This window comes from Mustela lutreola, chromosome 1, assembly GCF_030435805.1.
Source record: "Mustela lutreola isolate mMusLut2 chromosome 1, mMusLut2.pri, whole genome shotgun sequence".
Lineage (NCBI taxonomy): Eukaryota > Metazoa > Chordata > Mammalia > Carnivora > Mustelidae > Mustela > Mustela lutreola.
In genome coordinates this window covers 35252165-35268380 of record NC_081290.1, presented here as the reverse complement: position 1 = coordinate 35268380, position 16216 = coordinate 35252165, and the positions used below count along the sequence as shown (strand labels likewise).

At 36.2% G+C, this 16216-nt stretch overlaps 1 protein-coding gene across 1 annotated transcript in view; it reads left to right on the top strand.

The window, feature by feature from the left end:
* Nucleotides 1-16216, top strand: part of UBE2K (ubiquitin conjugating enzyme E2 K) — a 74183-nt gene that overhangs the window by 41870 nt on the left and 16097 nt on the right. The window contains exons 3-4 of the mRNA XM_059163207.1: nucleotides 4148-4206; nucleotides 15452-15534. Of these exons, the coding sequence (XP_059019190.1) occupies nucleotides 4148-4206; nucleotides 15452-15534 (142 nt within the window). The remainder of the gene's footprint in view (nucleotides 1-4147; nucleotides 4207-15451; nucleotides 15535-16216) is intronic.

The following is a 16216-nucleotide window of genomic DNA, read 5'->3' as shown; positions in this document are numbered from 1 at the left end:
AACAGAATTTGTAGTTATAGTAACATTTACTGAGTTCTTACTTTCAGAGCTTTACATGTATTTTCTCATTTAATCCTTAAAACAAATCTTATGAGGTAAGTAGTTATCACTGTTCATAGAATGAAGAAACTTAAGCTCAGAGAAATTAAGTGCCTTGTTTAAGGTCAGACATCTAAGTGGCACAGCTGGGATTTGAGTCCTAATAGCCTTTGACTTCAAAGCCAGTGTTTCTAATTACTTTCTGCTTTTGAATAAATGAGAATTGACTGAATATTGAAGGTGGTGGTTATGTCTACTTTGAACAAGGTCTTATAATTCCTCAAAGAACAGTTAACCCAAAGTCATCAGAAAAACCCAGTATTCTAAAATATTTTAGTTTTCATTAAATTTTTAAAGACCCTAGAATGTCTTTAGTATATCCTACTAATTCTTAAATGGTAAAATTTTATTTCCTGTTTTATAGTTCATATAAGCCATTTCTTTTTTTTTTTTTTTTTTTAAGAGGGTTTGTTAGTTTGTTTAAAATTTTATTTATTTATTTGACAGACAGAGATCACAAGTAGGCAGAGAGGCAGGCAGAGAGAGTGGAAGGGAAGCAGGCTCCCCGCTGAACAGAGAGCCCGATGCGGGGCTCAATCCCAGGACCCTGGAACCGTGACCTGAGCCGAAGGCAGAGGCTTTAACCCACTGAGCCACCCAGGCACCCCCATATGAGCCATTTCTTAACATTATTTAGTTTTGTATTATTTACTAAGTGCCTCTTATATGCCAGGCCTCATCTGGATGCTTTATGGATACCGTGCATTTAGTCCTTTTGACAATCATTAGATGGAAAAAAGGTCATTAGTTATAGAAATCACGTTCTTGTCTTAATAGTAGATAGTGTATGGAATGATACACTCACTTCTTAAAGGTAGGCATTATAAATATTTTTGAATCTTTTTTAGGTTGTTCAGATGTATTTTTAAAAGATAATATGGCAATAGCATTACCATTCTAGAACTGTTCCAGCAAACAGATATTTATTTCCTGAACTTAATAGGCAGAATGTTCATTACATTCTTAGAAACCCTTAATAAAAGTAGATGAATTTTTTAAAAATTGGATAATACTCATTTGTAGATAATTAAGTTATAAATATACCATATTCTTTATTAATTGGAAGCAAGTTTGATCATATTTAAGTGTTTCTGCTGCTGCCACTAAATGAGATACTAATGTTTGATAATACTAGTTTTTGTTTTGATAAGACTAGTTTTAATATGCTTTTTGGATGTAAATTGTGTCCTTTTTGTCATAAACTATTAAGGAGAAATTGTTCATTTTATTTAGGAAAAGCACTATTCAAGGGCATAAACTAAGATATTTTTTGGAAACATGAAGAAGATTTTGAAGATGTATTTTGATAATATTTATTGCAGGGCTCTTGGTCGTTTTTGAGAGTTTTTGTTTTTTTTTTAATCTTTATAACTAAGGCAAATGTTTCCATGTGGAATGTTGAACTGTTTATAATGATTAACTAATGAGGAAATTATTTTATGTTGTGTTAAAAGCAATCAGATTGAAAAGTAGAATACCCATGGGAAAATTAGCCATATTGCACGTGTTACTTAACTCTTGTTTTTTTCTTTTGCTGTAATAGTGGCAAAGGAACAGTATAGTTTTTGAACCTTTCTTCCTAAGAGTTGTTTTGAATTTATGAAATAATTGTTGGTATTTTAAAAAATCTCATCCCTTCTCCATTTTCTTTTTAAATGAAGTTAACTCTAAAAATTACAGTTTTAATAATAAAAGCTATTTAAGAAGAAATGATTTATAGTGAAAACTTAAAATATGAATTATGTAGTTATAAAGCTTGCTTAGTTGTGTTGCTCTGATGTAAGTGTGTATATATACACATACACACACCCATATATATAACAAATAATGCTGTGGTTAATGTTATGGCGGTTATATATTGAAAGTTGTCAGATAAAAATGCAAGACAGAGGATATTAATAGCATGTGGAGTAAAAATAGGATTGAGAGGGGGACTCTAGGGGCCAGCATTATTTATGTAGTAATTCTGGGCTCTCGCTGTTCCTAAGAAATTGTTTTGGATATTCAAGAAGGAACAACTTTATATGAAAGATTATAGAAACCGTCATCTAGAATTTAACAGAAAGTTAGGAAGGAAAAAGAACCTACATTTTACTCAGGCCACATTTATTATACCTATATTTGAAGCTGGCATTTATAACTCTAAACAAAAATAGTTCTATCTATAAACACAGAATTTTCTCAGGTACTCTTCTCTTACCTATCTTACTTGGTTTTTTGTTTGTTTGTTTTGACTACTTTCCTTTATATTGATTTCACTCTTGCCATATGCTCTGTGATTCAGGCATCTAGTTCAACTCATGCAGAAGTCACTATGGGATACCATTAAAAAGAATTAGCTAGAAAAGAAGAATTGGAACTAGAAAGGGGTTGAAGAAAGTGTTACCAAGTGAATTGCCCCTTTGTTTTTCTCCCAGATCCACATTCATCTATTCCTAACAATGGAGGGAGGTGGATTTGAGAGAATGTGGGTGATACTGAAAATTGAATTATGAAATTTTTTTTTAAAGATTTTATTTATTTATTTATTTGACAGAGATCGCAAGCAGGCAGAGAGGCAGGCAGAGAGAGCGGAGGAAGCAGGCTCCCCGATGAGCAGAGAGCCTAATGTGGGGCCCGATCCCAGGACCCTGGGATCATGACCCGAGCCGAAGGCAGAGGCTTTAACCCACTGAGCCACCCAGGCGCCCCTGAATTATGAAATTTTTAAAAAATATTTTTAGTTATTTATTTGATTGACAGATCACAAGTAGGCAGAGATGCAGGCAGAGGCGGCGGGGGAGGGAAGCAGGCTCCTCACCGGGCACAGAGCCCATCGGGGCTCGATACCAAGACCCTGAGATCATGACCTGAGCCGAAGGCAGAGGCTTGACCTACTGAGCCACCCAGGCGCCCCTGAATTATGAAATTTTGAAGTTAATAATGCTAGTGCATAGTTTTTATTTTATGTTACTTTTATTATGGAAAGTTTTAAGTATCTAGAGAAGACAAATGGTATAATGAATCTTTTGTGTACTTATCATCTGGCTTTAATAACTATCAATTTAGGGCCAGTCTTTTATCTAACTCATCCCTTTATTATTTTGGAGCAGATGCTAGGCAAAATATTTCAGTGTTACAGTTTTATTTGTTATATTCTGGAATAGTGTGTATTCTATTTTAGTAGGTCATAAAATGTTAGAATTGGAAGGTTCCTTGAAGTTAGAATTCAAATCCACCCCCTCATCCAGTGGAAGGCTTCCCCCCCTTCAGTTTCCCCTCCTTCAGTTTCCCCCCTCTTTCAGTTACCTTTTCTTGAATTATCCCATTATGGGAAGCTAGATAAAGTTTTTTTAAATATGTATTTGGCTGCTAGTTGCTCAAGATGACTTCAAAACAGAATGTTGTGTTTTGTTTACATATTACTGGTCAGAACAATCTCTTTGTAAAGTGTTTTCTTTTGTATACCTATTGAGGAGAGGAGAATAGTCTTTTGTCTTTATGCCTACCTGGTATTGTTGAATTTTATTTTTTAAATTTTAGCAAGTGTTGGCCTTTCATTGAGGGCACAAGTTAAAAGTTTGGGGCATTTTAACATTTGAGAGAACCAGCTAGATTTTTTTCAGTTTATGACATAACCATATGTCCTTTTTCTCTGTACCATCTGCCCTTATACCTCCTTACCTTCTTTTTGTCCCCCCCCCCCCATATTTTTTGTTATTTAACAGCTCTTCTCTGTTGCCTAGAGGAAACAAAAGGAGACGGGATGTATATTACCTAACTGTCCCAGTGAAGCATTGGATTGTCTTTGGATTTAATGTATTTGTCTGTCTCAAGCTCTTTTATTTGCTGAAAACTAATATGGTTGTATAATGGCTATTTTATATGTTTTAAATAAACTTTCAGTTAACTAGTGTTTTTATCATTTCCTTTTTGGGTTTCAGCTTAGGAATGAATTTGTTAAGATTGAATATAAAATAGTACGTGTTTTGAGAAATATGTCACTATATTTTGTTTCAAATATTTGAGGTGAGCAGCATTCTTAACTTTCTGTTTTCCCATTTTTTAGGAGGAAGATATCAGCTAGAGATAAAAATTCCAGAAACATATCCATTTAATCCCCCTAAGGTATTGTAAGTCTATTTTTTGTGCATGAACTTCTAAAATTTTTCTCAATTAATTTATATTTTATTGCATTGTTATTAAGATTACAGCTTTTTGAGTTATTGTCTGTATAAAATTTAGTAGGGACAAGCATTCAGGTAATACCAAATAAACTTTGTTACTGACTTTAGAATGAAAAGCAAGCTTACTCAGAGGTAGCTAGTAAGGCTATAGACAGGAATAGGATTTTCATCTGCCAATGGCTTAAATTCTAGGTCTGAAAAAATTTATAGTGCTCCCAAGTTTTGAGAACCCTTATACAGATTTGTACTTGCCTCAAAGAAGTATGGGGTTTTTTTTTCTTATCTTTCTCTCTCTCTCTCTCTCTCTCTCTTTTTTTTTTTTTTTTTTTTAGGGAAGAGTATATTCTGAATTCAGTCAGTAGTTATTTGAGTACTGTGTGCCAGTGTACTGGAGCTTTCACGGAGCTTTCATTGTCCTTGCTTTCGCGGAGCTCACATGTTAGCAGATGTAAATCTTATGAACAAATAATTGGAACTGATGAATATTAAAAGAGGAAATGGAATACCTTAGGTCATGTATAACAAAGGGAACTAACCTAAACTTAATTTTTCACTGAATAGCTTCCTTTATCTTTTACTTTTGCTGTTAACACTTTAGTTTAGGCCTTCAGCTTTATTACTTTCCTGGTTTGCTTATTATTTAATCTGTCTTTGCCACGCATATTCATTCTTTGCTGTTCTGTTCTGTAAATCTTCCTAAAGTGAAGTTTTGATGTTTCTTTTCTTTCTTTGTTAATAAAGTCTAAACTCCTTGGCTGGGCATTTGCAACCTCCTACAGCCTAACCCCAATTATCTTTTCAATCCTAATCTTCTACTACCTTTGCCCACAACATGGGTCTGATTTTCCAACCTAGATTATTTGCTGTTTGTAGATGGTGCTTATTATTTCATACTTTTCTGTCATTTTCACTTGAATCATTCTCTGTATCATTTAAAATTTTAGGGTTTTTTTTTTTAAGGTCTAGGTAAAGTGTATCACCATTTACCTTAAACTGTATCCATCAAATTGTTCCTCTCCTCTTTTTTTTTTCATAATTTAAAAAAATTTTTTTATAAACATATAATGTATTATTAGCTCCCGAGGTACATGTCTGTGAATCACCAGGTTTACACACTTCATAGCACTCACCATAACACATAACCTCCCCAGTGTCCATAACCCCAACACTCTCTCCCTACACCCCTCCGCCTGGCCTCCCTCAGTTTGTTTTATGACGTTTCTCTACTCTTTTAATAACATTTTATATTACTTATACACAGCTGATCCTGTGAATAGTGTGAGGGTGAGGTACACTGACTCTCCATGCAGTCGAAAATCCCTATATAACTCTTGACTCCCCCAAAACTTAAACTGCTAATAGCCTGTTGTCAACCAGAATCCTTACCAATAACAAAGTCGGTTAACACATTATTTTTATATATGTATTATATACTGTATCCTTATAATAAAGAAAGCTAGAGAAAAATATTAAAATCATAAAGAGAAAATACACTTAAAGTACTATACTGTACTTATCAGAAAAAATCCAATGTAAGTTGACCAGTTCAAACCCATGTCATTTAAAGGTCAGCTGTAGTACCAACACAAATACAGTACCAATTAATGTATTATTTGGGGTATGTATCTTTTACTAGCTTTTATACCCCTCAGGTGAAGGACCATGTCTTAATATATCTTTGCATTTTCTGTGGCTCCTTGAATGTCCTTGAGCATATGATAGTAGTCACTTGGAAAATGTTCTAGTATTCATTCAGCCTGTTGGTGGTTCCCATTTAAGAATAGACATGGTAATGGAAGTTCCAGGGTGCACTTGGGTCACCTGCTGGTTTGGAGTGTCTATTCTGTATCTTATGTACATCTATTTTCTCATATGCCCACTTGATTCTTTTAAATTGTTGCAAAGTAGACATAACATAAAATTAACCATTTTAACCATTTCTAAGTGTACAGTTCAGTGGTATTAAATAGTCATGTTGTGCAATCATCACCTCTAGCCATCTCTAGAACTTTTTCATCTTACCTGTTAAATAACGACTCCCCCTTCACTATGGCCCCAGCCCCCAACCATTGTTCTACTTTCTCTGTATGAATTTGATTAGGTACCTCAATTAAGTGGAATCACAATATTTGTCATTTGTATCTGGTTTATTTCACTTAGTATAATGTCTTCAAGGGTCATCCATATTTCAGCATGTATCTGAATTTTGTTCCTTTTTAAGGTTAAATAGTGTTCATTTTTCATATATGCCACATTATCCATTCAACCATCAAAAGACATTTTGGTTTTTCTAACTTTTAAGATGGTTGATTTTTTTTTTTTTCTCCTTGGTTTTTTTTTTCTCTATTATAAAAGCAGTTTGGTGGCACCTGGATGGTTCAGTTGACTAAGCATCCAGCTTTTGATTTTTGGCTCAGGTCATAATCTCTGGGTTGTGAAATCAAGCCTTATATCAGGCTTCATGCTGGGTGTGAAGCCTACTTCAGATTCTCTCTCTTCCTCCACCCCTTCCTGCTCCTGCTGTCTCTTTCTAGAATAAATAAACATTTTTTTTAAATTAGTTTGTGCTTTTTGTAGAAATTTGAGAAAGTTAAATAATAAATTATAAAAAAAGAAAGCATTTTTCAAAATGGCCATTTAGTGATAACACTATTATTAAGTTATCATCTTATATCTGTGACTTAGTTTTCATACTCATCCTGGTTACCCTCCACTGGCTTCAGTCTAGGTTTTATTTTTTTTTTTTTTTTTTTTTTTTTTTTTTTTTTTTTAAAGATTTTATTTATTTATTTGACAGAGAGAAATCACAAGCAGATGGAGAGGCAGGCAGAGAGAGAGGAAGGGAAGCAGGCTCCCTGCTGAGCAGAGAGCCCGATGCGGGACTCGATCCCAGGACCCTGAGATCATGACCTGAGCCGAAGGCAGCGGCTTAACCCACTGAGCCACCCAGGCGCCCCAGTCTAGGTTTTAATGTTGTCATTGGAATGAATACATAATTGAGGCTACTTTAATTGTTGAATACCACAGATTTAACAAAAGAAGATTTAAATGTTTAAAAGATGCCCTCTTAGCCTAAAAAAACTTTTTTAATGGATATAAGGAGGAAGAAAAAAGAAAAGCCCTCAATAGAGACTACTTTCAGCCACCACATTTTTTACTATTAGAGAATGGCAGTAGCCGCTGTCACTTGTGAAACAGTCTTAACAATTCTTTTGACAGAGAGAGAGAGACAGTGAGAGAGGGAACACAAGCAGGGAGAGGTGGGAGAGGGAGAAGCAGGCTTCCCACTGAGCAGGGAGCCCTATACAGGACAGCACCCCAGTCTTAACAGTTCTAATAAATGAGGGGCCTGAGGCTTAGAGGTTAAGTAGAACCCAAATCCTATAAGGCCCAGTGTGCCCTACTTTTTTGATCCTGATGAGGAAGGAGTGAGGGCATAATCTCTAAAACAGTGATTATGACTCCCCCAAGAACAAGAGTAGTCCACCAAAGTTCAAATCTACTTCGGCCATTTAACTGGCTTTAATAATTTTTTTTTTCCTCACTAATCTCTGCCCAACGTGGGACTCACTATCCCAAGAACAATTGCTGCATGCTCCAACTGAGCTAGCCAGGCACCCCTGGCCTTACAATTTTAGGCAAACTGTGTGCCCTAGTTGCCTCATCTATAAAATCCTCACTTAGGATTGCTTATAAAGATTAAATGAATTAATCCATGTATACATTATTGTAATAATTCTGTGAAACATTTTTTCACATTTCTTAAAAATTTTTATTTATTTGAGAGTGAGAGTGACAGAGAGAGGGAGGGAGCACGAGTAGGGGGAGGGCCAGAGGGAGACGCATACTCCCCAAGGAGCAGGGAGTCCAACTCAGTGCTCCATCCCAGACCTGAGCTGAAGGCAGATGCCTAACCAACTGAGCCATCCTAGGCACCCCCTTTTCACGTATTTTAATGTCTCTGAAATCAAAATACGCCTTTCGATAGATGATATGTCATAATGTAATTGGCAGAGTTTTTTCTTTCTGAGGGTACATAAAGTAATGGTGTGTTATGTAATTCATGGTACCTGAGATTTAATGAAATAGTAATACTTGTAACTTGCTACACAGAGTAAGCACTGTGTAAATATTAGCATTAACCAGTGACTCCCATTCTAAAAGGCTCTTCTTGGGGTGCTTGTGTGGCTCACTTGTTAAGCATCTGCCTTTGGCTCAGGTAATGATCCCAGGGTTCTGGGATCAAGCCCCCACATTGGGCTCCCTGCTCAGCAGGAAGCCTGCTTCTTCCTCTCCGACTCCTCCTGCTTGTGTTCCCTCTCTTACTGTGTCTCTCTCTGTCAAATATATAAAATCTTTAAAATAAAATAAAAGGCCCTCCTTGAAGTAGCCTTGTCTTCCTTCTGTGACATCGTTTGAAAGTATAACATTGGCACTTACATTTCCAGTATAAGTTGAAATTCTCATTCATTGCTCACCTGGATGGCTCAGTTGGTTAAGCAACTGCCTTTGGCTCAGGTCATGATCCCAGGGTCCTGGGTTCGAGTCCCACATTGGGCTCCTTCCTTGGTGGGGAGCCTGCTTCTCTCTCTGCCTCTGCCTGCCACTCTGCTTGCTCTCTCTCTCTCTCTGTCTCTGTCTCTCTCTCTCTCTCTCTGACAAATAAATAGTTTTTTGAAGATTTTTATTTATTTATTTTTTAAGTAAAATGTTAGAGCTGCTTTGATACATAGTTTGGTCAAAATGGTGAACAGAGGGGCGCCTGGGTGGCTCAGTGGGTTAAGCCGCTGCCTTCGGCTCAGGTCATGATCTCAGGGTCCTGGGATTGAGTCCCGCATCGGGCTCTCTGCTCAGCAGGGAGCCTGCTTCCTCCTCTCTCTCTCTCTGCCTGCCTCTCTGCCTACTTGTGATCTCTCTCTGTCAAATGAATAAATAAAATCTTTAAAAAAAAAAAAAAAAAAAAAAAAAAAAAAAAAAAAAAATGGTGAACAGAGTTGCCTTATGACCTATATCAGTTCTACCCAGGTACCTACCCAGTAGAAATGAAAACATGTCTACACAACAACTTGTACACAAATGTTTATACCAGCACTATTCATAGTGGCCAAAAAGTGGAAATGACATAAATAAATGTCCATTAACTTAATGGATAAATAAAATGTGGCATATTTATACCATGGGACATTTTTTTGGTTATAGAAACAAATGAAGTACTGATAATGTATTATTTAGAGGAATTTTGAGAACAACATGCTACATGAAAGAAGCTACATACAAAAGGCCACTCATTGTATGATTTCATTTATATGAAACATCAGAAGAAACAAATCCATAGAGACAAAAAATAGGTCAGTGGTTGTTTAAGACTGAGGGTGTGTGAAGGAATGGGGAGTGACTGCTGATGGTTACATGGTTGCTCTGTGTATATACTGAAAACTGTCATGCACTTTAAATGGGTGAATTATAATCTCAGTGAAAGTGTTTTATTATTTCCCTCTATAGTCTTTTATATAGCTCCACAGTGATTGCATAGCCCTGGCTCTATTTCAGGCACTTGACACATTATTTTATTTATTAGTCCCTCTCTCACCTTTGTTTTCTAGCATAGTGGGAAAAATAGACTCATAACATAACAGAACTCCTATTGTTCTTCAGGCCACTACTATGCTAATTCCAGACATTCCACATTGAGGTAGCTTCAATATTTAGAAAAGTGTCCCTCTGGCTTCAACTAGTTAATCTTAGTTGTAATTTAGTATTCTTTTAAATATGGTATTCATTCCACTTATGGCATTAAGCTTTTGTAATAAATGTAAATGAATGTATTATAAATATATTCTAAATATGTTGAGCTTCTAGATAAAATGAATTTTTACTGATTGGTAAATATAATGGAAAAATTGGGAGTATTTGTAAATTTCTTGCTGGATTTTGTTTGTGTTTAATATATAGGCTCAGGTTTAATTTTAAGTCTCATGAGATAGAAGTATTAAAAGTAGCTGGTTATATTCTCACTGATGTGCAGCTAAAATTGCACAAGGTTGAAACTTACATATTTGATAACAGTGGGCACAGAGTATTTCCTGTTTATTATTCTGCAATAAATTATGAACCCTAAAGAGCAGGAGGTTTGCTTCTAGATAGAGAAGGTATATCTTTAAGGCAGCTGAGTATAGTGTAGAAGGAATTTAATTCAATGCATAAAACCAGTGTTATTTCTGAAGTGAATTGTAATATACTGTTAATGAAAAAATTAAAGTAGGAAACCTCTAGCTCAATGATTTGCCCAGTTATGAATTAGAGATTAGGTTGTGAATTTTTCGGTTTTTCCTTGACATTATAAATGTAGTTTTATATGTGAAATTGATTATAAATATCATTGCTAATAACATTTAATGGGTCTACCCATCTGCACATGCATATTTAAAATATAATAGCTTTTTTTTTTGGACAATAAGTTAGTTAAAGCTGTTTTAATACTGTAACATCCTTGAGTTCCAAGTTTGAAACTGGAAATTCAGTGGAAATGTGAGCTTCCATTTGCCATGAAGTTGCTGAAATGTTTGAACTAAAGAGTAAATGAATACGATACTGTCCTCCAGGAGGGGCTAAGATTAGTGAAGGGGAAAAAAAATAGATTAGTGATGATGGTGTGCCAATATAGATTATAAGAATAGTCTCCTTCCTTCATTTTGGTCTGGTAACACTGTGTACATGGTGTTAAGATTTACATTTCTGGGGGTGCCTAGGTGGCTCAGTGTTTTAATAAGCCTCTGCCTTTGGCTCAGGTCATGATTTCAGGGTCCTGGGATCGAGCCCCGCACTGGGCTGTCCACTCGGCAGGGAGCCTGCATCCCCCCCTCTCTCTGCCTGCTTGTGGTCTCTGTCTGTCAAAGAAATAAAATCCTTAAAAATAAATAAATAAATAAAATCTTTTTAAAAGATGAAATAAAAATCTTTTTCCAGTGTTGAAAGATTGGGCCAATTATGTTTTTTTTAAGATTTTATTTATTTATTTGACAGAGATCACAAGTAGCAGAGAGGCAGGCAGAGAGACGGGGGGGGGGGGCAGTGCAGGCTCCCTGCCAAGCGGAGAGCCTGATTCTGGGCTCGATCTCGAACGCAGGACCCTGAGATCATGACCTGAGCCAAAGGCAGAGGCTTTAACCCACTGAGCCACCCAGTGCCCCAAATAAATAAAATCTTCTAAAAAAAAAAAGGATTTTTGTTTCTGTATAAGATGTTTAATATTTTTAATTTTTAAAATATTTTTATGAAAAATTTTATTTTATAAATATTTGTTTATATTTACATTTTTAAAAAGATTTTTATTTATTTATTTATTTATTTGACAGATAGAGATCACAAGTAGGCTGAGAGGCAGGCAGTGAGAGAGAGAAGGAAGCAGGCTCCCCGCTGAGCAGACAGCCCGATGTGGGGCTCGATCCCAGGACCCTGGGATCATGACCGGAGCCGAAGGCAGAGGCTTTTAACCCACTGAGCCACCCCGGTGCCCCTATTTACATATTTTTATATTTCTATATAAAAAGGTTTTTTTGAGTGTTCCTCAGAGGTAATGAGTGTTCTGAAGCTACCCAGATGGTGCTAGTATTAGTTTCATAGGTGAAAATAAGGAGGCTTTGTGATTAGTAAGTCTTTTAATACTATAAACCATTTCATACCTGCTTTGTAATGTGTCAAATATGACTGAAGCAGTCATAATAAATGTCCTTGAATTGTTACTTACCATTATGCTTCATCCCTTCCAAATTTTTTTGAGTCTACATTTTTGTTGATATACAGCAGAGGTGTAGTACTGTGAGAAAAAGTGACAAATACAGTAGATATTAATTGTGTATAGAATAATAGGATACAATTCTGGAACATGTGTGGATACCACTAATGACATTAAGGTTTGAGAAAGAAAAAGATGTGACAAATCTAAGAAATGAGATAGTTGATAAATAATTAAAAAAAGAGGAATAGAAGATAAAAAGTGGTAGACCACAGAGAAACTACTAAGGTACTTATATCCATACTAGTGGGTGATACACTGTCCTCTTGAAAAAAATTTTATTACATCATTTACAAATTCAAAGGTATTTATTCCTAAAACTGCAGATTAGTACAAAGTAACAAATAGTTTAATAATTTCCTTGATCCTGCATATATGTGTATTTATTTTCACATAGAGTCTGCAGAGATCATGTATGGAAGACTTCTCTTTAAAAAGAAAGAGACCTTAGATCACTTGCCTAACCATAAACCTTCTGATGACTTAAGTAGCAATTTCAGATTCTTGGGGTTCATGGCTGGCTAAGTCAGTGGAGCATGTAGCTCTTGATCTCCGCATTCTGAGTTTGAATCCCATGTTGGGTGTAGTTCTTAAAAATGAAATCTTTGGGGGGGCACCTGGGTGGCTCAGTGGGTTAAAGCCTCTGCCTTCGGCTCAGGTCATGATTCAGGGTCATGGGATTGAGCCCTGCATCAGGTTCTCTGCTCAGCAGGGAGCCTGCTTCCGCCTCTCTGCCTGCCTCTCTGCCTGCTTGTGATCTCACTCTCTGTCAAATAAATAAATAAAATCTTTTTTAAAAAAGGAAATAAAAATCTTTTTCCAGTGTTAAAAAGATTGGAGCAATTTTTTTTTTTTAAGATTTTATTTATTTGAGAGAGAGTGAGTAAGAGAGAGCACATAAATGGTTTGGGGGTGGGGGAAGAAGAGGGAGAAGCAGACTCCCCACTGAGCAGGGAGCCGATGTGGGGCTTAATCCCAGGACCCTGGGATCATGACCTGAGCCGAAGGCAGATGCTTAACCGACTAAGCTACCCAGACATTCCAGATAGAACAAATTTTTGTTTTAAAGTCACAAAATGGTGTAATGTCTTTGAGTTATTGAAATTATGGCATGTGGTTATTTTGTATCTTTATGCTTCAAATTATTGAATGGTAGAAAATATGATAAGAATATTATGGTTATATCTATTAGGAAGAAATGTTTATTGTACATAAGCCTGGTATGCCCGTCTTTGACCAGCTTTGTATTTGAGAGGGATGCTGGTTAGGTCTAAGAATAGGTTTGTCATGATGTTAATTGCGTATTCATTTAGTGTGAGACATTTCAGGTACTTGGGGTGCTCTGGTAAGCAGGATAGATACTGAGCCTTTTAGGGAAGGCCAGACATAGAAGGAAGAAATTATAGAAATGTGGTCAGTATGATGAAATAGGAACATACAGGGTGTTGTGAGAACTGATCAGGAAGAAGTGATATGGAAATTAAGACTTAAAGGATTAAGTAGGAATTAGCCAGGAGAAGAGGGCATCAACATGTGTTACTAAGAGAAGAAACAGGTATGAAAGGCCGACGGGAGGGGCGCCTGGGTGGCTCAATGGGTTAAAACCTCTGCCTTCAGCTAAGGTCATGATCCCGGGGTCCTGGGATGGAGCCCGCATTGGGCTCTCTGCTCAGCAGGGAGCCGTTTCCCCCTCTCCCTCTGCATGCTTCTCTGCCTACTTGTGCTCTCTCTTTCTCTCTATCAAATAAATAAATAAAATCTTAAAAGGCCCAAGGGAGATTGATTGATTGATTGATTGATTTTAAGATGACCTGGAAGATGGGCTGGGATAGTTTAAGAGTGCAGACTTACATAAAGGGAATGAGAAGTCATTAAAGGGCCTTAAGTAGAGTAGTTAGTCAGTTGTTTTAAAGGTCACTCTTTATTTCAGTGTGGAGAATGGATTGAAAGGAACCAAAATGAAGTTATTAAAGTCAGTGGACTGTTTAGTAACCCAAGTATAGAATGATGGTCTTGTTTAACAAGTTGGTGATTCTGTGGATTGAGAGTAGATACCTTTGTGTCTACTCTTGTAAGCAAGAATTAAAAAGGGTCAAGGCATGGATAGATTCCATTAGTTTTAGGTGTTTTGAAGTCATTGGTAACTTGAAGTTCTTTTTTAGTATATAATTTAGTGTGTAATTAGGTGAAGTAGTAATTAACAGGTAGTATCGACAAATCCTGTCACAAAGAGAGAAGTGGAAGCTGTCTGCTTAGCTGCTTTCCATAAATAGCTTTAGATTTAGAGCAGATATTAATGAATCAATTTTTGTAGAGTACTTATTGTTTGGCTTGGGGCACCTGGGTGGCTCAGTTGGTTAAATATCAGATTCTTGATATTGGCTCAGGTCTTAATCTCAGGGTGGTGAGTTCATTGCCACGTGGGCTCCACTCTGGACATGGATCCTACTTTTAAAAAAAGACAAAAACAAAACAAAACAAAAAAACCATTGCTTGACTTACAGTACTTAATGAGTTAAGTATAAAGAAGTTTTGACTTAGGTGATTATTATATATGTGTCAGATAAAATAACAATAGGTTCCCCGCCCCCCCCCACCCCAAGTAGTAATATTTGGTCCTTCAGAAGCTCGTAAGTAAGACCTGATGGACTGGATTTCATTTCATGGTGATCTGTTAGAGTCAGTATTTTCATTTTGTTCGTTTCTTATCCATCCTAAGACAAATAATGAGGTGATCAGAGACTCAGAATCTGAAAAGAGGTTGTGTAAGTTCACGTATTGTTCTTTTGCTAACTTGCTCCTGGATTTTTGTATAAATTTCTTAAACTCTAAGCCTAAATGTCTCTTGAGTGCCATTGTCTTTCAAATATATGTTAAAAAAAAATTTTTTTTTTAATCTGAGAAAACAATTTCTACAGAAAATTTAGGAGCCATCTTACAGCCACTTACTACTAAAATGCTTCCATGTACTGATTTTGTTTACTTTGTCCTTCAAAGCTGTCCTGCATCCTACTTGACACTGAATAAATTGCCATTTGCTATCTATATTAATTTTTATTTTATGTTACTTTGTCTACCTAACTAGATTTTAGTCTGTGTTGTAATTGTCATAGCATGGACTATTATGGTAGGTAAATTGTAAACACCTGGTAATTACTGGGTTTCTTTAGGGGCAGAACATTTATAAAAAATTTTTTAAAAATGTATGTCAGTGACAGCATTCAGCATGCTTTGTCTTTCACATCCTTCCCTTCAGCTAGGCAAAATAATGGTAATGTAAGTATGGACTTTTTTTTTTTTTTTCTGAGGATTTCATTTTCTTGTAGTTATACTTGAACTATATGAGTTTTATTTCTGTTACTTAAAAACTCAAGTGTGCTTTATATTCTAGGTCCGGTTTATCACTAAAATATGGCATCCTAATATTAGTTCCGTCACAGGGGCTATTTGTTTGGATATCCTGAAAGATCAATGGTAAGAAATTTTGAATTCACTTTCTTCCCTCTCAATGAATTCCAAGGCTATGCTTAGAGTGTTAAATGTGTAATTGCCTCAAAACATGAGCATATATTATACTTTTTCTTATTTGGGCTATAATTTAAAATTTTATGAAGTCTCAAGTACATATTCAAAAATGTGTTGGGGTGTCTGGGTGTCGCAGTTGGTTAAACATCTGATTCTTGGTTTCAGCTCAGGTCATGAGCATAATTGAGCCCCACATCAGCTCTGTGCTGAGTGTGGAGTCTGCTTGAGATTCTCTCTACCTCTCCCTTTGCCCCTGCCACCACCTCTGTAAAATAAATAAATCTTAAAAAAAAAAAAATGTATGTTAGAATTGAGATCACAATCATTATTTAAATAGTGACTTATGGAGCTCCAGGGTGACTCAGTCTGTTAAACATCTGCCTTCTGCTTAGGTCATGATCTCAGGGTCCTTGGATCGAGCCCTGCATCAGGCTATCTGCTCAGTGTGGTGTTTGCTTCTCCCTCTGCCTCTGTGATTGCTTTCACTCTCAAGAAAATAAATAACAATCTTTTTTTTTTTTAAAAGGGGGGGTACTTATTAGGTTATGTCAAAGCTAGTTTTACATCTTGAAAAGTCTCAATTTCATTTATTTTGGTAAATTTGGTTCTTCCCTGTCTCTCAAAGATACTT